General features: G+C 43.3%; 1 protein-coding gene across 3 annotated transcripts in view; it reads right to left on the bottom strand.

Annotated features, from left to right (window-relative positions):
* Positions 1 to 24,940, bottom strand: part of VPS13B (vacuolar protein sorting 13 homolog B) — a 2,423,697-nt gene that overhangs the window by 1,726,145 nt on the left and 672,612 nt on the right. For all 3 annotated transcript variants that reach the window (XM_069220546.1, XM_069220545.1, XM_069220547.1), the window contains exon 18: positions 491 to 625. In XM_069220546.1, the coding sequence (XP_069076647.1) occupies positions 491 to 625 (135 nt within the window). The remainder of the gene's footprint in view (positions 1 to 490; positions 626 to 24,940) is intronic.

The following is a 24,940-nucleotide window of genomic DNA, read 5'->3' as shown; positions in this document are numbered from 1 at the left end:
ACATTCTTAATAATTCGCAAAAACGATTTTGAGAGTTGGAAAAGCCATGCGAGGCAGAACGGTCGTTCCAGCTCCCAAAGAGGATTGAGTACATGACCCAATACCATTTTGCGGTGGTAAGCAAGTGAGTTTGCAAATTTCCTTGTTTAGTACATCGGGCCCCAAATAACTTGCATACGAGTAAGTGATTTGTAAAGGGTGGTGTAGGAGATTATCCCAGGTTTGCGGAATTTCCGCAGATATGTTCATTTATTATTATGCCATTTCTATCTTCGCTTCCGTCAAGCCCATTTCCCTTACAGAAGCTATCGAACTACACATCTTTATTGAAGAATTTTCTGTTATCCAAGCGCAATAATAATAAATAAAATACCAACTATACGTCATAGTAACAATGAGTAAATTCTGTGTTTTGCAGCTCTCCCTGTAAAAAACAAAGCCAATTCTCATATGTAGGCAATAAAGGTTTACACGGCCCAGCTGCACATACCTGAAGCTGTGGCACAAATCTTTATTGATCCCACAGTCCCAGAGGCACATTTGACCAATGATGTGCTGCAGTACTTCAGTTCCACATTCTGAATTGAACCTTCAAGAGTTGGCAGGGGATTCTTAGATTTCACACCTAATAAAAAGAAAACTGCAAATGTACTAGCCAGTTGAATTAAAATTATTTTAAAGAGTCATTCACTAAGGCATTTAAAAGTTATTATACTTAATGATCCTTATCAGGTAAAGCATTTTGCTGTTTTTACGGATTGAATTATTTTACTCCTTCTCTGTTTCTGTCCTTTTTACACACCCAGACGGGGAAGACAATACTGGTGTTAAATGCACTGTTTTGGAATTGGGGCTTTTTGTTGGAAAAATAACGCCGTGATGCAGATGGCTGATACTGCTTCTGTTTTCCACAGCATCAACTAAATAACAGAAGTTTCCCACTGAAACTGAACTTGAGTAAGGCATTACCAATATCAAGTAGGATGCAGAAAGAGCAAGCTCTGGCACATAACACATGGGAAGACATTAATACACATAGCACACCAGAACAAGCACGCAGGTCACACACACACACATCAACATACATGCATGCATCCAGGCCAGTATACATGCAGGCTATATGGAATCGTTCTAATTGTCACGAACTTCATGTAGGCAGTAATTGTAACCTAAAGTGAGGGGTTTAATTAAGGATGATGGAGTAGATGCTGCACCAGGAACCTATGCTACATCTCGCTGATGGCATCCAAGGCTTCAGAAATGCGTCCCGTTTGCTTCTACTGTGTGAAGAAAGGATATGGCCTAGCAGCTCGGATGAACTGCCCCTATTTGAGTGGGGCAGACTGAATGGTATGTTGTGAGGCTTTATTTTCTGGGTGCTAGGGCAACCGGCGTTTCCTGGGCAGTATCCATGGTGCATGCTGCCATTCACCACCACGGTCTTAGTGCCTAAGGTACTGAATAACCAATTCACTTCCTTTCTACACTTGACTCTCCCAGGATAAGTTGTCAAATAGTGAAGGCTTACTCGAAGAGGTGGTAGAAAGTTTGCAACTCACAGTATGACTTGATAACCACACAAAAAAGGTCAATTGAGGTATTACATTTGAAAAGAATAGGAGTCTATTTAGGTATACAACATATAAAGCAATTAAAAGAAGAAAAGCCAAAGGCCCTGGAACATTCTTGGAGGTAAGCTCGGACATCAACTGGTTTCATAGAGCTGTTAGAGGCTACAGTTCACAATAACACTGTGCCCTATGAAGAATGCTAACCTATGAGGAAGGGGTTGTCAGTTCTCAGCAATCTTTGGAAAACCCCTGCATCTCAACTATTTTACTACTAAAGAGTTTACAAATCTCGACCAACATAGTATATGTGTATGGCCGAATGCTAAAATGTAGCAAATCTGATTCAATAGGTTTGTCATTGTCCTCATTTCTAAGCAGCACTCGGTGCAACGGAAGACAACCAAGTTCATCTGAAACGAGATGCTGAGAATATTGCAGCAATATCCCATGAGCCTCAGTATCCAAAAGCCATTACCAAAGTGAACAACGGACTACCAGTAACAAAAAATGATGATTTGGAGTGCCAATGGACTAGTCGTTAATAGGTTAATGTCTGGTTAACAGGTCCGTTAGGCTGAGATGGTCAGCATCCTTGCTCATCCAGCTTTATTTTATAAAAGGGAGGCTAACAGGTTATCAAGATGGGGTAACCAATAGTTAATCCTCCGGTACCTCGGTATCAAACCTCACCAACCTCTATCTTAAAAACAATCATCTCCAGTCTGAATTTTGAGTTGGCAGAGGCGTGTACAGGTGGTGGGCACCAGCTATAGCCACTGGACCTCCAGCAGTCACCTGCAATTTAGAGATAGGGCCAATAGCACCATAATACAACAAAAACTCTGGAACCACATGAGCTATAAAGAAAGTTTAAACTGTTCCATAATCAATATAAGCATACCCATTTAAAAGAGTACTATCCTTATATTGAGAGAGCAGTGAAATAATCGTGATACTCTTGAGCTGGTAAAAGGGTTATAAATGACCACACAGTCATAGGGTAAAGGCCAGACTGACTCACTGCATATTGCTTTTCTTCGATGATTTATGCACTTCCTGGCCTCCTGGATGAAGCAAGTGTTTTTGGTTTGTTCAATCAGCTATCTGCAAGGTCTCTTGACTCAAATACATGCTTAGTTTCTTTGGCCGGTCACAAGCCTGGCTGCGAAATGAAGAGAGGTATGTGTGGGACTAGCTACCTCACCATGTAAAAAACAAAATTCTAGCTACAGAAACATCTACCAAAAGTCATCCTGGCCTTGAGAAGAGAGGAATCTCCTTCACGGAGATTTCTGGCACCTTGTGGTGAAAGCTAGAGCTCCCAGCAAGAAACAAGACCCCTCCACCTGCTTTTATCTAAGACCATCACCAATGGGGCACGGAACGTGAAGACCATGCATGAAAGAAGCAATACAGCTTTGCTCCACCTTTGCTTCAGCAAAACCATATGGACACAGTCCAGACAGAAAAGACCGGCTTCAGGACAAATACTAATGTATTCTAGACAGGAGAAAGAGAACACCCCAAACACTCAGGGAGAAGAACTGATGCTATTGCTACAGCCAAAACAGCTCTGATTGGATGGGAAGCCTACAATCTGGCAAACACTACAGAGATGTTCTGCACAAAGTAAAAGAGGATCAACATAAATGTTATTCTGTGCTATGTACCTACAAATGACAACAAAGAAAAGGAAAAAGAACAGTTTTACAACAGATTCCAGATGAGAGATGTCAATGCCAAGACTGGAGGTGACAACACTGGGTACAAAGAAGTCATGGGTAACCATGACATTGGTGACACGAACGAGAATGGTGAAAGGTTTGCAGATCTCTGGGCCCTGAATAGTCGGGTGATAGGTGGCAGTGTATTCCCACACAAAAGAATACACAGGGCAACATAGATGGCAGCAGAAAATTCAACAGAGAATCAGATTGTCAATGTCTGCATTGTCAAGAAGTTCTGGAGGTCCCTGCAGGATGTGAGAGAGATGAAAGAAGCTGACTTGGCGTAAGACCATCACCTTGTTGTGGCCAGGCTGAAGATAAGCTGAGGAAAGCATGGATGGAACCAACAAAGGCAATATAACACCACCCTCCTTAAAGATCTACAGAAAATGAGTAAGTACTCACTCACTCTCAGGAATGTTTGAACTTCTGAAAGAGCTAGAGAATGACAGTGGGAAATGATCAAAGAAAACACAACCTGTCAGGAAGTACTGGGTGCTAAGAAACACCAGCATTAAGAACAGATCTACACCAAGACTCTCAACAAGAGCTAAGAGGGAGAGGAAAAGAAAGCTGCAGTCAACACCAGCAGAAGAGCAGAAAAATCGAAAGCTCAGGGTGAGTACACCAAAATAAACAAGGAAGACATATTAAGATTCTTTGATTGTCTTGCCACAGAGGCCCAGGAAGCAGCAATCCATGGAAACTGGAAAGAACTCTACAAAATAACAAGGAAACTCCAGCAGATACAGCAAGCCAGGAAAGCCTGTTAAAGACACAGCTTGGAAGATAATCATTGGTAACTAAGTCCGACAAGGAAGGGTAAAACTCTTTGAAGAACTTCTCAACCATCTTGTGCCACCATCCACACCAGACATACAGCCAGCCAACAAGGACTTGCCAATTGACTTCAGCAGACCAGCCAATGAAGAAATACGGAAAATGGGAGGGCAGCAGGACCTGACAACATTCCTGGGAAGCACTGAAGGCTGACATTGAAACATCAATAGACGCGCTGTACCCCATGTCTGAATGGATCTGGGAGAGGAAAAGGTGCCATCAGACTGGAAGGAGGGATATCTCATCAAGATCCCCAAGAAAGGGGACCCAGGTATCTGTGCAAACTACAAAGAGATAACTTTATCAACCCCAGGTAAAGTGTTCAACACAGTCATCCTGAACAGAATGAAGGAACAAGTCCACGCTCAGCTGCAAGACCAGCAAGCCGACGTCCGCAAAGATAGATCCTTCACAGACCAGATTGCAACACTGAACATTGTCATTGGGCAGTGGATGGAATGGCTTTCCCCCACTCTACGTCAATTTCATTGACTTTGAGAGGGCATTCAACAGTGTGGACAAAGACCACCTTTGGAAACCTCTCTGTCACTGTGGTGTGCCACATAAACTCCTAAGAGTCATCAGGAACTGGATGGACCTGCAAGTTAGTCCATGGAGGACAACTCACAAAAGCCTTCCAAGTGAGCACTGGAGCCTGCCAGGGTTGTTTGCTTGCACCTTTTCTCTTGCTGCTGGCCTTAGACTGGATCATGAAGACATCCACAGCAGGGAAAAGAAAGGGGATCCAGTGGACACAATCTGGACTTTGCAGACAACTTGGCCCTGTTCTTCCATACCCATCTGCGGGTACAAAAGAAGAAAAGCAATGTGGCAGCTACATCAGCACAATGTGGCCTCAACACCCACATGAGAAAACCAGGATCCTGAAGGCTCACATGGCTAGCATAGTTGCAGTCACTCTTGCAAGCAATGCAGTGGAAGCAGTTAAGGCCTTCACCTACTGGGCAGTGACATGAACAAGCAGGGTGGCACAGATGCTGACCTCATGGCAAAATTGGCAAAGCAAGGGCTGCCTTCAGTCAGCTAAAGATCATCTAAAGCTTCAAAGACCTAACACGACAAACCAAGAATCGGCTTTTTAACACTAACGTAAAATCGGTCCTTCTGTGTGGAGCAGAAATAACAACAGTGACCACCACCAACAAAGGCCAGACCTTCATCAATACCTGTCTGAGGAAAATCCTCCAAAACCGCTGGCCAATCACAATCAGCCACAAAGATCTACGGCAGCAGACTTCCCAATTCGCCTTCCAAGAACAAATCATTAAAAGACACTAGATAGGTCAAACATTCCGCAAGCCAGCATCAAACACCACCCAACAAGCACTGACCTAGAACCCTCAAGGGAAAGAGGATGGGCAAGAAACATCTGACACAGAGACCTTGAGGTGCACTACAAGGAGATGGGCTACACCTGGAGTCAGGTGAACAAAAAGCCCAAGACAGTGATGACTGGAGTGTCCTGGTTGATGGCCTATACCCCAGGTTGGGTAGTGGGCATAAGTAGTAAGGAGTAGTGGCTTCCCAAACAGGTCGGACAATTTTTACAGGGGACTTCTGGATTAAGGGATTGATGATTTCATGGATATAGGCTAATGAATGCCCAGTAAACAAGTGCTGTCTGGAGACTTTGTTGGTTATTTAACGTATTCTTCCTTTTCAGCCACTTTTCTATCATTTCCCTTCCAACCACATACTTTATTTACGCACCTGCTAACTGCCCCCCCATGCAGGGATGGTATCTAACATACACAACTTCCCAGCCTCAAATTCTGTTGGCAACATGAAGTCCTTCTGATGAGATGTCAGGAAGACTGGCCACATACCAATGTTCTGGGTGGACTGGGAATATGGTGGTGGCCAGTGCCAGAACGTAAAACATTATTCCTTCTCTTTCCATGGAAAGCTCATAATTTTGAATAGAAAACACTGCACTCTAGTCATCTGCACACTCCTTGCATCAGATGTAGATTGGCCCATCTTTTATGGAGAAACCCAGGACTTTAACCAAGCCATGCATGGCACTCTATGCAATGGTTTTCTAACTGGATGTATTCATAATTGTTGAATTGGTTTATAAGTTTCAACTCCCTAATGCTCTTCCTCATATACTGGGGTCTTCACAATGTTACATCTTTTGCTCTGCTCCGTCAGTCTCACTTTTCTAGTACCTTTCAGTTTTAGGAACAGATAACCCAATTTTCTTCTTTTGTGACTCATAATACACAATACCAATAACTACATCTCTATTCAGTCTCGTCATGACACAGCCTACATTCTCCTGAAAATCCTTTATTCATTTCAACAATTTCTCTCTGTTCTACTTACCTAATCAATCACTTAATTTCAACAATTTCTCTCTGTCCTACTTTCCTAATCATTTACTTGCCCAAAGAACATACTCCTTTTTATTTCACCCTTTCGCACTGAATCGCCCCAGTTTAATTCAAGTCCTTGATCAACTTTAAACTCAATAAGCAAAGATGAAATGTGCTAGAAAGTAGCACAATTGCCTTTTGATTCTGCTAGTTAATCTTCTCTCTGCTCTATGTACAATCTCTACAATTTAATATGCAATCAAATGCCACAATCACACCCCCATTACCCCTTTTGTCTCATAATCTCCCCCACTGTTATTGCTTGTCTCATGTTGAATCATGTTTTTTTTTGTTTTAATATTCAAGCTATTTTTTGGTGTTGCTCGTACAGTGATTTCCTGTTTTCATCTTAGCTCTTGCAGCGTTCTACTTTTTCTTGGGCTTGTCAGTTATCCTCTCCTCTCAATACGGGCATAATACACTACTTACTAACAGTAGTAGTCCATCATCACTTTTTTGTTTTACTCCCTCAATTTTACATGGATGAGTCTCAAATCTTCATATCTTTTGTTCCCATTTCCTGGACCACCACCTTTAAACAAGGATAAGGGTATCACCTTGCTTACAAAATCTTCCTTTGATGCTATCATTTCCGCAAATTACGGCCTCATTTCCCAACTTCTCAATACTTCCAAATTGCTGGAAAACACAATGAGTACTTAAGTTTGAGGTTTTACTGGATCTAGTGACAGGTTACACCACGATAGCAACATGAAAGGCTATTATTGCATAGGGATAAGACTGAGAATGTGGTTGTGACAGCACCTGATGACACAAAGCGGTAGGCTCATAAAGACTTTGTCATTGCTCTTCACACTGTTGACTTAAGCTGATCCTCACAACAATCCACTTAGATTGCATTGCAGAAATTATATTTATCACATGCATTTTGAGGAATCGTCAACTGGTGGTACTCTCACATGAGCACATAAGCAGAATCTTGAGTTCCTCAGCATCTCAAGATCAAGATTCGGCTTCACGATTGACCATTATTGGCAAAACTTTTTAGCAGACCTGGTGAAATCAGGTTGATGCAGTGAAATACCATCTACTCCTTGGTATGTACTTGGTACTTGGGCTGCAAAACACTAGTGCAAGTCTCTCAAGCATAGGCCTAGGTGCTTTTAATTGGATGCTGACAAACTGGTATATAAAGCTGTCATTAGAAACTACCAGTGCCTCATCAGATCAGCTCGCCACACTGACTTCCCAAACAAGATACATGATTCCATTAGTTCTTCTCACAAAATCTTTTCAATTGTCAGGAGTTTTATTTAACAACCATAAGCCAACAGCAACAACAATACCATACAGCCGTCTCAGGAATTATGTTACTCCTTTTTCTCTTACATTTTAAATAAAGCCAAGATAATTCAAACAGATTTTGACACTCAACATTTGCCATCTGCACTACATTTTCTTGCTTATGTCTCAACTACCCCTAATGGTGAATCCCTAGCAGAGGTCAACCAACAATCTAACAAATATGCTATTAACACTATCCCTTCTATCAAGTCAGGCTCCTCTTTAGATCCCAGCCCCAGCTTTTTCACTCTCACCATTGAAATGGCTCTGTGTGTTGCCACAGGTGATCTTCAAATGATTTGAACTATAGGGGCTTGGTTGACTTGATTCTACTCGACCTCCCAGTGGCATTTGACACAGAGCTGCATTCTGTCATTTTGGCTCACTAATTCAATAATAGCATTTACAAGAAAGCCCTAAAATGGCTATGTGCTTTTCTTTCTTTCAGAAACCAAGCTGTGTACCTTCCTCCTCTCCATTCCTCCGCTGTCTTTATCTCTTGTGGTGTCTTCTCAAGGCTCTTCCTTAAACCCAACACTCTTCAGCATCTACTTTCTCTTCTAGGTGATCTGGTCAGATCTTTTGAGTTCAAGATTGTCTCCTATGCAGAAGATATTCAAGTCATCATTTCTGTCTCCAACAATTATTCCTACACTCAAACCAAGTTCAGTTCTTGTTTGGTGTCTATTGCCTTTGGCCATACGTGCGGTGGGGAGGCTGGCCCTATGGCCATCTGCCCTAAAGGCAGCCAACCCCACGCTGTGCAGGGCCTTCGGTCGTGCATGGCGGGGGTTGGCCACAGGGCCCTGGCCTGTCACCTCTCCTTCAAAGGCAGCCAATCCCACGGCGCAGAGAGTTAAGCCTTTGCCACATGGTGTAGGGTTGGCCTCTGGGCCCTGGCAACTCTATTCCCACAGCCAAATACAATTAAGCAGAGGAGGCCAGGGGTGTGCGACCCCCTCCCCCCACCCACTCCTGAGCCTCCTAAGGCCCTGGGGATCCCATACCACAGGGCTGAATATTTATATGTTTTAATATGGGCGGGGGACTGCTTGCCTCCCTAACCCCCCTGCAGCCTCAGTAGGTCCTAGGGACCCCATCTCCTAGAGCCGTATCTCTTTGAAAGGGGAGTAGGGCAACATGCCCCTCCTTTCCAAGCCTAGTATGGTCCCGGGGTCCCCATCCCCTGGAGCCTGCCTTATTTCAAAATATGTACCCTGGTGCCCATGATGCTTTATGTTTCTGCTGGGAGCGGACTTTGTGTTTACTCCCATTTGTTGGGAGTTTTAGGAATCCTCTCGCCAGGTGGGAGCAAACGTAAGCTTCCCTGCCCACGCCATTGCAGGTAGGAAAACTGCTCTACCGCGTGGGTGGGCTTCTCGGGACACAGCAATCTCTAGGCCATTATAGCCTCAGGGAGAGATACTTTAAGCTCTGGGGAGGTGGAGTCTCAGGGGGCTGAATGCAGCTCAGGGAGGGGGATTATAACCCCCCAAATTAGGTGAATTTGGTCCCTGGGGTTGAGATTCCTGGGGCTGAAAGAAGCTTGGGAAGGGGTTGCCATGTGCCCCCTCCGCTTCAAAAATACATCGGACCCCAGGGGATATATATATATATTATTTTTTGGGGGGCGTGCAAGCAGTAATTTGCTCCAAGGTTGTTCCACATTGCGAAAAGTGTATTCACACTATTAACATTTTTTTTTTCTCACTTTCCGATTCCAGTGGTGCTCACCATCTTGGACCAGTAAATAAAAAAAAATAAAAAAATTGCACCTGTGTCACTCCTTAGCCTTGCACTTGCAAAATGACGCATCCACTTAACTTTTTTATACCACCAACATGCTCTGGAATGTCGACTCCTCGCTTACAGGAGTAGATTTATTCACACAGAAAACTCCATGTGAAAAGTGGTTTATCATTCAGTGATACGGCTATCATGTACGTCAATACACCAAAATGCCAAGGGTAGTAGAAGTGACATCACAAGCTCTTTGACCTTCAACTTCATTCACACACCCATGCTTACACATACACACTTACACACGCACTCTTACTCACACAAATACACACACCCTCAAGCACACACACAACACGCATTTAAAAGCATTTTTTACTTACCTCAGCTGCCGGGGAGGGCATTAGTCCAGCTAATTGTATTTTATTACACTAATATAGAATAATTAAACATTATTTGCTATTTGTGTATTAAAAAATAAGAGAAAACAATGAGAAAGGAGCCTCGCCCGATGCCTGTAAGGATGCAATGCCATTGTGATCCTGGCACTGATTTTGCTACCTCCGAAGCCAGGGGTCGCAAAGACAGTGCCCGGGGTCGCAAGGGGCAAGCGTCGACCCCTAAATGACGTCCATGTCAGCTGTGTACGTATCTAAGTCATACTTACACAAACAATTTCAGAATGAGGCCAACAGTATTTATGCGGACACATTCAGGCCTGCACATATTTTCGCTCAATTTAAAATGTATATTATTTGGATTTTTGTTTGTGCTCCCACCACTTTCCAGTTGCCTCAAAATGATTCACAGAACTATTGGTTAATAGGCTGGTTGTCTGAGTATGGCGGATTTTGTGCCAGAGTTTACTAGTGGACTAAAGGAAGGGTGAATAACTTTCCTTGGCTTCAACCTTCGCACATGGGACTTAGATCGTGAGAGGGGAGAATAAAACCCATCTTAATCTTATTGCTGGGATTAGCAAAAAGAGACTAACTCGCTATATTTTACACATTTATCCAGTTTAAGTTAATTATATATTAAAACGATGATCATAGTAAAGTCATACTCCCGCAAAAAAATACTTTGTGTTACGCTACAGGAAACATCACACAAAACATCCAAAGTGGCAGTTTTTGCAGCGTTGGCATAATGAAGCTTTAGAACTAAGTAGTTTGGAAGGAAAAATTGAAAAGGATTTAAGGTCTCTATCTGGAATGGTATGTGGTGTTTGTAACAACCAATTCATTTCATCAGCAGTTTTACATTTGTTTAAACCTTATATAATATGCACCTGCCTGAAGTAAGTAATGGAGTTTTATATTCGCCACATCTAGGAACAGCGCATGTAACCTATTTCGTTTTCCTCCCTTGGCGAATATATTTCGGCTCATACTGCACACCACATTACCAATGGGTTCAAAGAGGTTCTGATCCGCAAATTGGCTTTCTGACAGCAACCTGCAAGAGTGTTTTTTTGTTCTCAAGACAGTATTCGTTTGATTCACCAAGTCAAATTCAAACCATACCTTCTTAGATGAGCTCACCCTCCAAATAAGCAAGGGAAAAAAACACACGGTCACAAGCACGCTCAGAACAAGCTCGAATGTGATTCTCGACGTAGAAGAATGAAGAGAACAGCATGTTTCAGTGTTCTCAAACACCATATAAGTTCCAAGTACATATCACTCTGGATTTGTGTGAAGGGTGGTGAGAAAGCTACCGAGCTGAAACACTCGCAGGACGGCACTGAAAGGGAATTTAAGTGCAAGTAAGCATGGGAAATTAAGGCTTAATGCCAGTCAGAAGACAGCCTGAATAACAAGCATTTGCAATGCAATGGGTCTCGCATATTTCTAACAAGTTAATTGTCATCTTTTGACACAGCGCCCACAAGGAAAAAAACAAAAGCGTCAGTTGAAACTGAGAGAAGACGAGTGGAAACTGAGAATTAGCTTTAAAAAAAAATAAAAAACTTTGTAATTTTGTTTGTCCTGCTGGGCAAGTTTTTGCCAGTCACAAGCCTTCTGTTTGCAGGGCACTCGAATTTAGAACAAAATAGTACCTCGATCACGTCTGGAGCAGCAGACAAGCACTAATTAAGTTGAAAGCAATTAGTGCTTTATCCCTGCACCACAATGAGGAACGGAAATGATGCCAGACATGCCTTGACGAATTACAAGGCTTTAAAGAAGAGTGCCACGCAAACCAACAAATGGTGAGCAATAGGTGGGCTCCAAGCCCTTTACTGATCACAACAGCGTCTCGTATATGAGACGCATGCGCAAGCACATGCACTTGTAGGCTCAACCCTAAAAACTGCAAAGTAAAGCACTCACCCAAAATTTGATGAAGATGACTTGAATCATGGATTTCAATAACACTATCCCAGTGGATGCAAATTCACTAGAAAAGGTTTCAGAACTTTCTCTGCTAAAGGGTCTTCAATATCAGTCGCTCACAGGAACAAAAATCAGCATGTGTGGCTTTATGAAATGAGCTATGGCCAAAAGCACACGTGACTTAAAAGTGTTGGAGGTATTTTTAAGCTAAATGGTGCATCACTGAATTTGTACTGAGAGGAACTGGCATTTCCTGAATGACTGGATGCCTGATGGGATTGTAAAAAGCAGCCATCACAGACACCTGGAAGGGGAATATAACTAACGGTATTTTCATAAAACTGGAAAAGGCTGAGCTAAACGTATCCTTCTTTTTGTCCCTTGTGCATGCTTGAATAGTCCGAGACCTAGAATCATTATGCCCTTGTTATTCTCACACTAATGCAGGATACAGTGACAGTGCTCAGACTCTGATAATGCTTGATGTCTTGGCCCACACTATGGCCATCCATTCTCTGAATTGATATGGTCTTTGGAATTCATTTAACATTATGAATGCATCAATAGCATGATTTCTACAATGAAAAGTCTATGAACCACTGGTATACTAAATACAAAGGCCTGAAGAAGTTTGGGCGAAAGAGCCTTACGAAACATGTGTTTGCGAGAAGATCTTGATGAACCTAAGAAAATTAGAGAACAGCTCATGAATACTTCATGAAATGAAATGACAATACAGTTTATACAGCACTTTAATACCTGGGGTGTACAGGTGCTGGATCTCAGAGAAAGGTAGTCTGCTGAACAAGGAAGATGCTGGATTAAATTTATTGTGTGAAAAGCCAGGTTTTAAGGGCTTTTCTGAAGGCTAACATATCTGTTTTATTTTTCAGTTCGAGGGGGCGAGAGTTCCAAAGTCTACATGTGCAAACGACAATGCATCTTCTGCCCCAAGGGTGTTTTTAAAATTTAGGAACTATGAGATTGTAGGCTGTGGCAGATAGAAATGGTTTAGATGGAATATACCATTGAAAGCTTTTCTTGAGATAGTCGGGGCCAATGCAAGACTCAATGCTTGTTACTTAATAGTACTCACAGTGATTGGATAATTTCAAAAGTCACTATTTTTGAGATTATTCCTGCATCTGAAGAGATTTGGGGTGGCTGCCCTTCTCACTAGTTGAAGCTCATTGAGGACACTTGGGACGGATGTAATAACTTTGGAGCTTTGTTGCACTGACATTTACTCTGGCCACTTTATACCTTAATCTTGTTATTCTCTGACCTTTCTATTAAACAAAAGTAGAACAGAGTACATAAATCCAGCCCTCTCTCTCGTGGGAGAGCATTTAAGCTGATGCACACAACATAATAACAAGGTGTTGTCCTTTGAGGAGACAAACATAATATTTTTGGATAATTTGGAAGATTGCTCATTTATTAGGAATGTCGATCTTCGGGAAACCATTGATGTTACTGGTAGGTGAGACTGGATATAGATTATTTATTAATGTCTTTGATTAATCCTAGACCTTTCATGGGTAGTTGAGATAAAAGGGGCCCTTAAAAAGGTAAAGCCACATAACTCTAAATTTAATATTTTTGGTGAAACATCTGATTTTTGTCGTTAACGTCTCGTCCATGAATTCAATTTCAGGATTACACCCATAACATGATCTCTTAAAAGTTTATGAGCACTTCTAAAGACTTGCCTTGGCCGTAGTTTAATACGGCACACTCTTCCTCGCAGTCTAAGGAATTTTTCAGGACACCGGTAAATGAAGTCACTTATCATACTGTCTTTATGGCCATATCATCTCCAGGCCCACCACAAAAGATAAATGAGAAGCTTTCCTTTAGTTTGAGGATGACTTACAAGTTTCATTGTATATGAAAGCTTCTCATAAAAATGTGGGCCCGTTCATGGGTGTACTGTTTCTCAATGTTTGCAAAAACCAAGTTACCTACCTTTGATATTGCACGTTCTGGTAGATACTTTACCTAACCGCAGATTCCGCACCTTTTAAATATTCCTCAGGTTTCAGACTGGATCCTGAAAATCTTCAGCATTACTCATGCATGCTGGTAGGTGGTACTGTGCAGCTCCACACTGAAGCTGTTTAGATTTAGAAGTGACCACATAAAGCCCAATGGCAAATTGGCTTTTACTAGTGTGTAGATCTCGAACCCTAGGACCATATCACATAGAAAAGTAGCACAGTTCACAGAATAGGGAGGCAGGAGGGTCGGTGAACGATCTGCAGTTAAGACAGAGTATTTATCAGAATAACACCTGGCAAACGGCAAGGACAGCGACTCTTCATGCTAACGCAGTGGTAGCAGCTTTGGCCATGGAAGAATAAATGTGCAGTCCTTCCAGAGGCTGCTTTTTAGCCATTCTGTAGCAGATCTTAATGCAGAGCAACATTCAGCGAGAGATGGACCTCTTCTGCCTATTTTTGCTCCAGAGAACCCCACAAAGAGCTGACTGCCCACCCAATGTCCTTTGGTCCTTGTGAAAGCTCAGAGCTCTTTTTGAGTCCAAGTGATGGAGCCTTTCGTCCTCCTCCTAAGGGGTGCACAGCAGAATGCCAGCAAGATGATGTTTTGACCGACGTGGAATAGTGGCACAACTTTAGGCAAGAACAATGCCCTCATATGCAAAACCAGTTTGTCCTGAATGAAGATGATGTATGGCGGGTTTACAAAAAGAACTTGAAGCTCACTTACAAGTTGGGACAACTTTATGGCGATGAGGAACACTGTGTTGAGGGTGAGGAGCTGTAAAGAACAGCAGTGAAGCAGCTCAAATGGAGTACACATCACAAATGTAAGGACCAAGTTAAGATCCCACTGTGCCATGAAAAAGGGAGAGGGAGGAAAAATAGCCATCAGAAAAGGTGATTTAAATAATAAGGGCTGATCTAGCAACCGCAAAAGGGTTAAAGGAACTGAAAGATAATCTTTAATTGTGCCCAGAGCAAAGCCTTTTTGGGCAAGACACACAAACAACAAAACGTTTAACAACCTGATAAAGCACCAAGCCACAAATCTGTCCCAACTACAGGCATAAGCAGTTTTTTGTAAAGGCACGCCTGGCTGCCCAGATATCAACCACCTGTGGTAGAAGGTCGAAGGCAATCAGCTGTTGCCTCTAAATCTCCAAACATGAAGGTGGAGATTGCAAAAGCCTGGGTGTAGAACCTTGCCCCCTCCTGCTACGACAGGAGATTCTACCAAAGGGACAGGCTGAACACATGACAGACGCACAAGCCCAGGAGTTCTGGATGCCATACTCTCTGTGACCAACCCGGAGCCACCAGGATGACTTGGGCCCAGTAGGTACTGATCTTTGGCCAGGGGCTGTATCAGCAGAAAGGCATAAAGAAGTCCTAATGTCCACTCAAGACAGAGCATGCCCCCTCGAGCAAGACATGTCTGGAAATTCCAATGCTCAGAAGTGCTAACATTATACGATCTCAGCAGTGCCAAACAGATCAAGCCAATGTCCTCCCCATTCCCAGAAGAGACCTTTTGCCATTGTGGGAAAGTGACACTCGTAATCCACTAGACATCGATGGTTGAGCTTGCCCACACTGGCATTCAATTATCTTTGCCAGGTGTTAAGCACCAGGAAGATTCCTTGGTAGTGCAGACATTTCCATTGGCGCAAGGCCACCTGGCACAGAGTCTGAGACCCACCCGGCCTGTTTGTTGCAGTACCACATGGTAGTGGTGAGGTCTGTGAGCACCTGTACCAGCCTCCCCTTGATGGATGGAAGCCTTTTAATGCTAAGTGGGTAGGCCGCAACTGCAACAGATTGGATGCAGAGCCAGGTCTCTGCCAGAGACCAGATGCCTCTGGTCTCTACCTCTCCCAGATGTCCTCCTCACCCAGAAGCGATGCATCGGTCACCACTGGCAGCTCCGGGTGGGGTAAGGAGCCCAATCTGCTACTGACTTGACCGTAGTCCATAAGCCATCACTGCAGTTCTTTTGCAGCCTCCTCCAAAATCTGGATGTGATCAGAGAGGTGCCCCTGATGCTATGTCCGCTGGAACTTCAGATCTCACTGCAAGCCCACACAAGCCGCCTAGAGTGCTTGACCAGCAGAATGCAGGAGGCCATCAGTCAGCTTCTCTGAGATCCAGGACTGAGACTGAAACATCGGGCTCATACACCGAATGTCATGCACTCTCCACTCCAGGGAAGGGGATGATACTGCACTGTGTTCAAAATGCCTCAGATAAAATTAAGCATATTGATAGTAAACCCTAATGATATCAGTAGGTTCGCTGTCGTATGGAGGTGGTCTATGACTGACTGATCAGACCGCCTTCAACAGGCAGCCGTAGAGAGAGCGGAAAACTAGCACATCCAACCTTCAAAGGTGAGCTGCAACCATCACATTTGTGAACACATAATGGGCACATAATGCTCCTGGTCTACTCTGAACCGCAAGTAGTGTCTGAGAGACTACAGGAAAGATACATGAAAGCAGGCATCCTGCAGGTCCACAACCACGATCTAGTTGCCTGTATCTAGGATAGGCACAACCTGGGTCAATGTTAGCATCTTGAATTTATCCTAAAACAGGCCTAAGGCCTCTGTAGTAATTCTGCAAAAGGAAATTGCAGAAGTAACAGCAAGTCCTTATTTCTGAGGCCGGAACTCTCTCTATGGACCCTTTGGCCAAACAAAATGTACACCTCTTGAAACAAGATGGACAGGTGCTCCTCTGACAGCCACTGTGATGTGGATGAAAGATGTGGCAGGTCGGAAACGAATGGCAGGGCATGCACCAATTGATCTGAAAGACGCATCTGTTGGATGCTATATTTTGTCCCCCATGGAGGAAATGTCAGATCCTGCTCTTGCAGGGCAGGAAGTGTGCCACTAAAAGCACACTAAATTGGTTTGGAGGCTGCTGCTTTAGGGGATGGGGACTGGAAACTTCTTTGTCTCTTGTGGTCTGGATGGTGTCTGCTTGATCCCCACCCCCAACCTTGAAAGTACAGTTGGGCTAGTTGTGGGGTAGGTGGGCCTTGGCACTGCTGGTACATGAAACCTCTAAAATAGCCCTGAAAAGAATAAAACTGCAGAATTATTTGCCTACTGGGAGTAGAAAGGCCAAAGAAAAGCACCATGGCACTGCACTCTTGAAAGCACTCCAGGGCAGAATTAACCTTCTTGCCAAAAGTCGAAACTCACTGAAAAGCATATCCATGAGTGATGCCTGCATGTCTCCAGAGAGGCCTGTGGATCTCATCCATACAGGAAGCTGAAGCACCATGCTAGTTCCAACTGCTCTGCCCAAGCAGTCAGTAGTGTCCATTCCGTATTGTATGACTTATCTGGCCATATCCTGACCACGTGGATGGTTTGTCCAGAGAGGCCTGAAATTCTTCAGGGACTGCTAGCCAGGTTTCACTGACCATGTGTCAGAGAGAGTGGGAATATCATCCTAATAAACAGCTGGCTATGACTGACCGCAATGCTAGGTTGGCCGATGAAAATGTTTGCTTCCTGAATGCCTCGATTCTCTTTGATTCCTCGTCTTGGAGGGGTCGGTGGTCATAAGGAAGGAACTGGGATTTACCCTGTTGCTAGAAGCTTGGGCCACCAGACGTTCTTGGGTGGGGGGGATGGGGTAAGAAGAGATCCGAGTCTCTGGGTGCAGGTATGTAGCATCTGGCTACCTGTCTTTTCACCAGTAGGCAAGAACAAGACTTAGCTCAGGTGTTCAGTAATGTGTCGGTCAGGGCTTTATTGAATGGCAGCAGAGATTCAGAGGAAGCCTGGCCAGCTGCAGAACTCCAGTCACAACGTTTGCCTAGACTTTCAGAGAAAGAAGTTGAATTTCCAGTACCTCTACTGTGCACTGCATCACCACAGCGAAGGAAGAACTTTCCTTTGCCAATTGCCCAGCGAGGAACCAACCCAGTATCCAGGGAAGTGGCCAACCCACTACCCTCCTCTAAATCCATGTAAAGGTTGTCATCATCATAGTGTGGGGATAAATCAACCCAATCATCTCCACTGTCATCTCCGAATGATGGTGGAATCTGCTCAGAGTCAGAAGTAAAAATCTTTTAGAGAGCAGCTCTGTAGTAAAGGCATTGTTCTATATGAATTAGACTGTACCGGGATCGAGTGCGTTGGAGCAGATTTGTGACGTGACCTCAGTCAAAGCCGAGATGAGCTTAGCTCGTAATCAGGCAACTTTTGGAATGTAGTTCTTCCCCTGTACCGGTGGAGTCAGATTGGTTTTGATGTAGAAGGGACGAGCATGGCATTCAGTGCCAGAGTGGAAGGTGGCACCAAAGCAAGTGCGGAACCCAAGATGAGCTCAGGAGGCACAGGCAGCACCGACAAGAGATCCATCAGTGGTAACCCAACTGAAGGCCTCCGTGGATCCTTGGAGTCAGAAGACACACCATAGGGAGCTGGAAGAAAACCAAAACTGTGCAACATGACCCGTTTGAAGGCCTCTATCCGTTAGCATGCTGTTGATGCCCTGGGAAACTTGGTATGCGTTCAGATCAAGTGTGGACTGTGAGCGAGAACGAGTGGCACCCTGACGCCCTATTGACTTGCCTGGGACAAATCCTGCTTAGCTTTTTTTTTTTTTGCTTTGGCTTTAACTTACCAAAAGACTTTGACAGTGATAACCTGTCTCAGAAATAGCCCGAGGACAGGCGTGTCTCTGCGCCCTCAACTTCAAACAGGAGTGGGACTTACACAATTTCTAACAGTGTTCAGCGACATACAGCTTCACTTCATGTTCCCATATCGCCTCCGGATTCATAAGAGCACACTCTTCACATGAGTCGTGCCCAAAACCAAACACTAGCAGTACACCTTGTGGGGACTCCCAGCGACATTTGCTTGTGGCAGTCCTGACAAGACTTAAACCCTGTTGTTTATGAAAGGGATTAGTTTCCTTCTACACTGATTTTTGGCCAAATGTAGAGAGAAAATTGTCAATCTATGAGAAGAAAAATTGGGAGCTTGCAAAGTCAGAGAGAGAAAGAAATTGACGTTGGTGCATAGAGGCGGCACTTCTATGCTGCTCTGTTTGTCACCGCCGAGATGGAACGGTCAGTACGGAGCCGCTCAGCACCACTTACCCCCTACTAGGCACCTACCAGCTTGGGGGAGCACTGCTATTTTAAGTCTTCCTGAACACGTCTCCTGCCTGGGAGTATTATAAAAATTATAATTTTGCAGTGAGAAAGATCCATCAGAATCGAAAATAAAAGATAAACAAACACACGAGTCCATGTATTTTAAAACATTAAATCAAAATGAATTCAATTCTGCCCTACTACACATGTGCATTGACTTAGTCCTGGCAGGGGAAAATGTTACAGGTCACAGACCTACTGTAGTTACATGCAGAGAAGAGGCATGAGCAACAGCACACCACTGGTACTTCCTCTAAACAAAAAGGATTAGCTCAGAAAGCGTTGTTTGGCAATATTTGCAAAAGTCTAGCTGTTCATCTTTGACCCAGTGGTGGAGAAATACTGAATGCATGTGAAGTAAATAGAAAAAACTAGCTCCCAGACCCTGCGCTCAACCCATACATGTAGCCGCCCATACACAGTAGTTACAAACTACTGCTTAGATTGTGAGCTAAAGTTTCTTATCTACAGTGGTTTCGAGGCCTCGTGCCAACGTTGAGTTATTGTAAGCTCGTTTTCCCTTTGACGCTAAAGGAAGGATCAAAAAATAGCTTTCTTAATTAGTGCTTATTTTTTTTTTATTCACTTTTAACTCGAAGCATTTGGTAATTACGATTCAGGAATACACACGCAACACCTTCAGTACATCCAAGTGGCATTTATTCACTGAAACGAAATTCCTATAGGCCAGCCAGAGTGCGACTATATCAGAGTAAAACAATATACATATAATTGTAACGAGATGCACGGACAGGTTATACAGGTATGCAAGACTATGTTCATAGTTTTAAAACGCTTGCTGCATTATTGTAAGCGTTAGATACTTTGAGATCACTTTCCAGGTTCAAGGCCACTTAACATGCCAGGGGGAAAGAGTGCACAATTTCACACGGGAAACTTTCCGTAGCATTTTTGTAATTTCTTTAAAGTATGAATACATATGTGAAAAATACATTGCACATTCCAAAAAAACATACTGCTTCCAAAAACCATGCTTTCTTTATTCTGTGCTCCTCCTCCTGGAAGGTTACACAAGAGTTACATGGGTACAAGAGGACTTTTGTCAAGTTGTCTACAACGTTGTCATCCAAAGTGTGTAGTCTGAATTCTAGATGTGTTGCTGTAGTTACATGTCAGCCAGCAGTCCACGGGTGTCTCCGTTTTGCAGGGGTGTGCCTACTCTAGTCGTTGTCCCTGTGAATCCCTACGACCTCAGGAGCACACTACCACAAACTGAAAAAACATTTAAGTTATTTAACAGGAATCCCTCAAAATCAGCCATTTCTCCACTTGCTAACTGAAGCCTCTTTTGGCCTGAGTACTATGGATTGGCAAATGTAAAGAGTTGTGCAAGGCTGGGCCGAACACTGAAAAGGATCAGTCATGAAGAAACGCCGTGCAGCGTCTCAAAAAAGTCTGGGGATAGTGCATAGGGTCTTAAAAATGCTACACTGTGCTACCTTAAGCCAATGAAGAGAATGAATAATGGGGTGACTTGCTCTCTATAATTCACACCTAGACAGAACCTGGGTGAGAGCGTTTTGTAGTCTCTGTTATATTAAAGACAAATATTGTGGTAAACCCACGCAAATGCCATTTTAAAAATTCAAGTGCAGCAGTATTAGGCCAAGATACTGCAGTAATGGTGTGTAAGGCAAATCAAAAAACTGTGAATCAGCCACAGCAAGTGTGTTTAGCTCTATTGACGTTTGTGACTGCACAGATCGCCAAGTTACAAGACTTGGTGAGCTGGAACAGAACACAAGCTCCAGTCCCATAGGAGGTCCTGCTGTGGGCCAGCTATCGAGATCACATATTACAATGTATTTTTTGTTAGCATAAACATTTGCCAACTATCCAAATTAATCAAGCAGGTGAAAAATGGGTTCACATACTCAGTAGAAAGCAGCGGGGACAAAGCTGTGCTATACAGGGCTCCACATTTCAAGACATTAAAAGTGGATTTAAAAGGGAGGAGACAATCTACTGATGAACTATCTGCCAAAAAGGATTTACTCCAACCAGCTCCCAGCAACATCCTGAACGCCCAAGTGCACTTAGCACTGAAGCAGAGTGCAATGTTCGCTGAGGCAAAAGCATTAGAAACAAATCATAACGAATTACGGAGGAGGCTCTTCAATAGTCCAGAACATTTTTGACCAGCAATGTCGCCTTTTTTCTGGTTTTGATTGTGAGGGATGTTTTTTTGGCTCATTTGCGATGATCGCTCTTTCGATGATCATTTTTGGAGTGCTATTTGTACTGTATGGACTACTCCGCCAACATCTTTGGCAAAGATGTTTTAAGTGCTACATCATTGCCTCTGTGCACTATATGTACACCACTTTCCACTGAGGAGAACACTTTTATACCTATGGCGGACTCCGTTTTATGTGCAATTTACTCTTTTCCGTTTGAAAAACAAATAGATTTGTGGCTAAGGCTTAACACTTGAGACATGTACAACATGTGTGAGCGGTCAAACGACTCAATAGAGAACACCTCTGCAGATGCAGTGTCTTCATTACAGTCTAGTCTCTTGCACTGATGGACGCCCCTTCATTTAACTTTACTTGACTATGTTAGTCTGCCCTTCTTGCAAACAAGAGATCAGTATCAGGAGCTCTCGCAATATTTTCTACAAGAACAAAAACCATGCTGACGGTGAGGCCTGCACTGCTTTCATCTTCGCTCCAGTTTCTCGGCAGATTTATGGCGCACGTGATTTCCAATTTTAGCATCTCCTAATGACAGAAAGGAAAATATGATAACCTGGGGATTGTTTGCAGTTGTCTGGGGCGGGCAGAGCCTGCAGTCTGTTCCAGACACACCCGGTCTGTCTTTCCTCTGACAGCCCCCGAGCCGCACAAATTGCTCTCCGCCGCTTCACCTGTTTGCAGCTGCGTCGGTAAGCCGCGGGATCCTGCAGTTTGACTTCTGGCAGCCCACGGGAGGATGGATGACATGTGCCGGTGATAAACGGCGCAATTTGAAGAAATGGCGGGCCCCGGTTATTGGGATCCATCTGGGCTGCGGCTGGGAGCCCCTCCATCGCGGCCTGCAACCTGCAGAGGCGGCCTCCCCCTTTGAAGTGAGGAGGCCTGCTTTACGGGCGACCTGCCATGCCACTAAAAGGCAGGCCACCTCAGGCACATAACATCCCGCTGGAGGCATAAAGGCTCAAGTCCTTTTGCTTTTACAAGTCGAGCTTTAGCCTATTCCTTACAAAAGTGACTCCGTCAAAAAGAGGGCCCAGCTAAGTAATATTTCCTGCTAAGCAGGCACTTCAGAAATGACTTGGGCTTTTTTTCATTTGGCTTCCAATTCAAAAGCGGCTTCGTTTTTGATAGCTCGGTTGCACGATCTTTGCAGCTACCTACCACAGCTTTGTTTTTCCTGTTGGGAGGTCCTCGGAATATTTTTTACCTCTTGTCACTGCCCTCGACTGCGTGCCATTCAAAGGCGAGTAATGGAATCAGATTTACCAGTTTAAACATATGCTTTGAAAAATCTGAGGCAGGTGTTCTTATACAGTAAGTGTAAGTGACTGTAAGACAAAAGAGTTTACGTCTGACAAAGAGTGCTAACAAATAATCTGCTGTTTAAAGTAAAGGGAAGTGCGTTATTTGTTTCTGCAACCTGTCTGTAGCCCTCTCCCATTAAAAGATGTAAAAAACTATGGGTCTTCACAGTCACTATGAACTTTCTTACATAGTTCCAACTTTTAAATACCGAAAATATACTCATCTACATATTTTTTTTTAAAGTATAACAAAGTATTAACATAAAGGGAAACAATCTAAGTTGAAGCTATTGCCAATCGGTAAGAGACAACGATTTCAGCTGCAAGCACTATTTTTTTCATAACATTTTCTTGATAGTTCACTTCACACGGATTAACCGGTTTTTAAACCCTCCCATGTTTCACATAAAATGATGCACAAAGAGATAAAGTGGTTTGCCCAGATCACACAAGCTGATCATGTGAAGAAACCAAGGTCAAAACACAATCCTAGTCTCACCCCAGCTATCACTTATCCACATCTAAACCACCACAACAGCTACAAATTCTCCTTATGAATCTTATTGCCGGGCTGCTTATAACAGCATGTGCCTGGATTTCAGCCATATTTTACAAACTGGGCCCCTTGTGTTCTTTTTCTGCATGTGGGGATCATTGTCAATGCGGCTCTGAATGAAGCCATGTTCATAAACTGCTCCAGGCGACTGGTGTGTCCTTTCTGCTGACCAAACTCCCCATCATCTGCAAAACTATGATCTTATTTTAAAGGTATCTTTTTTCTGGCTCGTTTCTCTAAGATCTGCTACAAGTACGTATGTGTCTTAAAGTTCTCACTAATCCAGTCTCATTTAGCATAACCCCAGAATTCATTTGCATCACTAGCAAGCAGACGAGGATCTTCAATCAGCCTGGCACAGCTACACAGGCTCCCTGTGGTAAGCCCGAGGATTCTGCTTTCACCTCTGAATGCGCCAGCTCAAGACAGTGCAGCACTGTGATTGCTACTGCTCACCCGCGCGGATTCATTACCGACTGGCCCATCAGAGAGCACCACCACTGCTATTCAACACAAAAATATGTGCAGTGCCCCACAGCTTCCATTTCACCACCAGTTGTCAGAGTGTCCCCATTTATCAGTGAAACTCAAGCGTGCTCCTCTGATTGTTCCTGACTGACTAGTTTAACTAGAAAGCAGAGTTCAAAAGACCGAGAAAGTCCTCTTGAAAGAGTCACTGCTTTTAAGTTCTAAAAATCTTATCAGTTTTGCTTAAAATGATAAATTGTAAACATTTACAAATATACACTTTTTACTTCTGGCAAATCTTGATAATAGGCTGCGGCTGGTGTGAAGTGCCACAGATCTGTGCCACAGAATTCATTGGGTGGGTTTTTGTACACCATTTATTTAAGTACTCACAATCTTAATTCTGATAACGAGCATCTTATGTTAATGGCAACAATGCATCTTAATATATACTGTGGCATCTCTAGTGTTTTTACCCATTCTGTTAAAGCTTTAGCTCGATATAACTTTTTAAGCTGAAGGCAGAAACAAATATGTTACAGTGTTGGGAGTGAAAATATAGGATGTTTAAAACCAAATTTTGAGAACATGTTGGGGGCTTTCCAATACCGTTTTCTGAGCTTCTAAGTACGTTTTAAAAAAAAATGATTTTTTTTCCATTTATGGTTTTGTTTCTTTTTGACTACACACAATACCAATACAGTGTTCTTTCTTATTGTAAAAGTGTCCACTACATAAACTTTTCAAGGTAAGGAAAGGTTTTTTAAACTGCCACCACCAGGAAAATAGTCATCCTTATTTAATGTTAACAGAAAAAAGAAACCAAAGACGTTAGAAAAATAGAAATTAGCTGCACAAAGTCTCATAGTACAGTAGCTTATAAATGCTGTAGTCAAGAAAGGTAAGGGATTTTGGATCGTGGGCCCAGATCTCATAGTTTGTGGTTCCCTCACGACAGAGAAAGTGATCATTCCTATGGAACAATTTCTGCTTTCCAACCAGTTTACAAGGTCTGCCATTAATAAAACCTTGCTAAGTACCCCAACTGAAAAATCCGCGGCCACTGTTTGGAACAGTTTACTTGTAAAGGCCGACTGGACATCAACGTGATGTTTGATGATTCATCTGGAAGGGAGATAAAGTAATTTCCCCTAAAACATATATAATGGAGCAGGCGACGTGTAGGGGACTCAATGATCTATATGTGGTTGAAATAACAGTTTCTTAATGATGATCACTGCCCATGACTGCTTCTAAGTTGTAAGTAGATAATGAACATATCATGTCT

This window comes from Pleurodeles waltl, chromosome 2_2 (assembly GCF_031143425.1).
Source record: "Pleurodeles waltl isolate 20211129_DDA chromosome 2_2, aPleWal1.hap1.20221129, whole genome shotgun sequence".
NCBI lineage: Eukaryota > Metazoa > Chordata > Amphibia > Caudata > Salamandridae > Pleurodeles > Pleurodeles waltl.
Note: the sequence above shows the minus strand (reverse complement) of the source record. Positions and strands in the feature narration are given on the sequence as shown.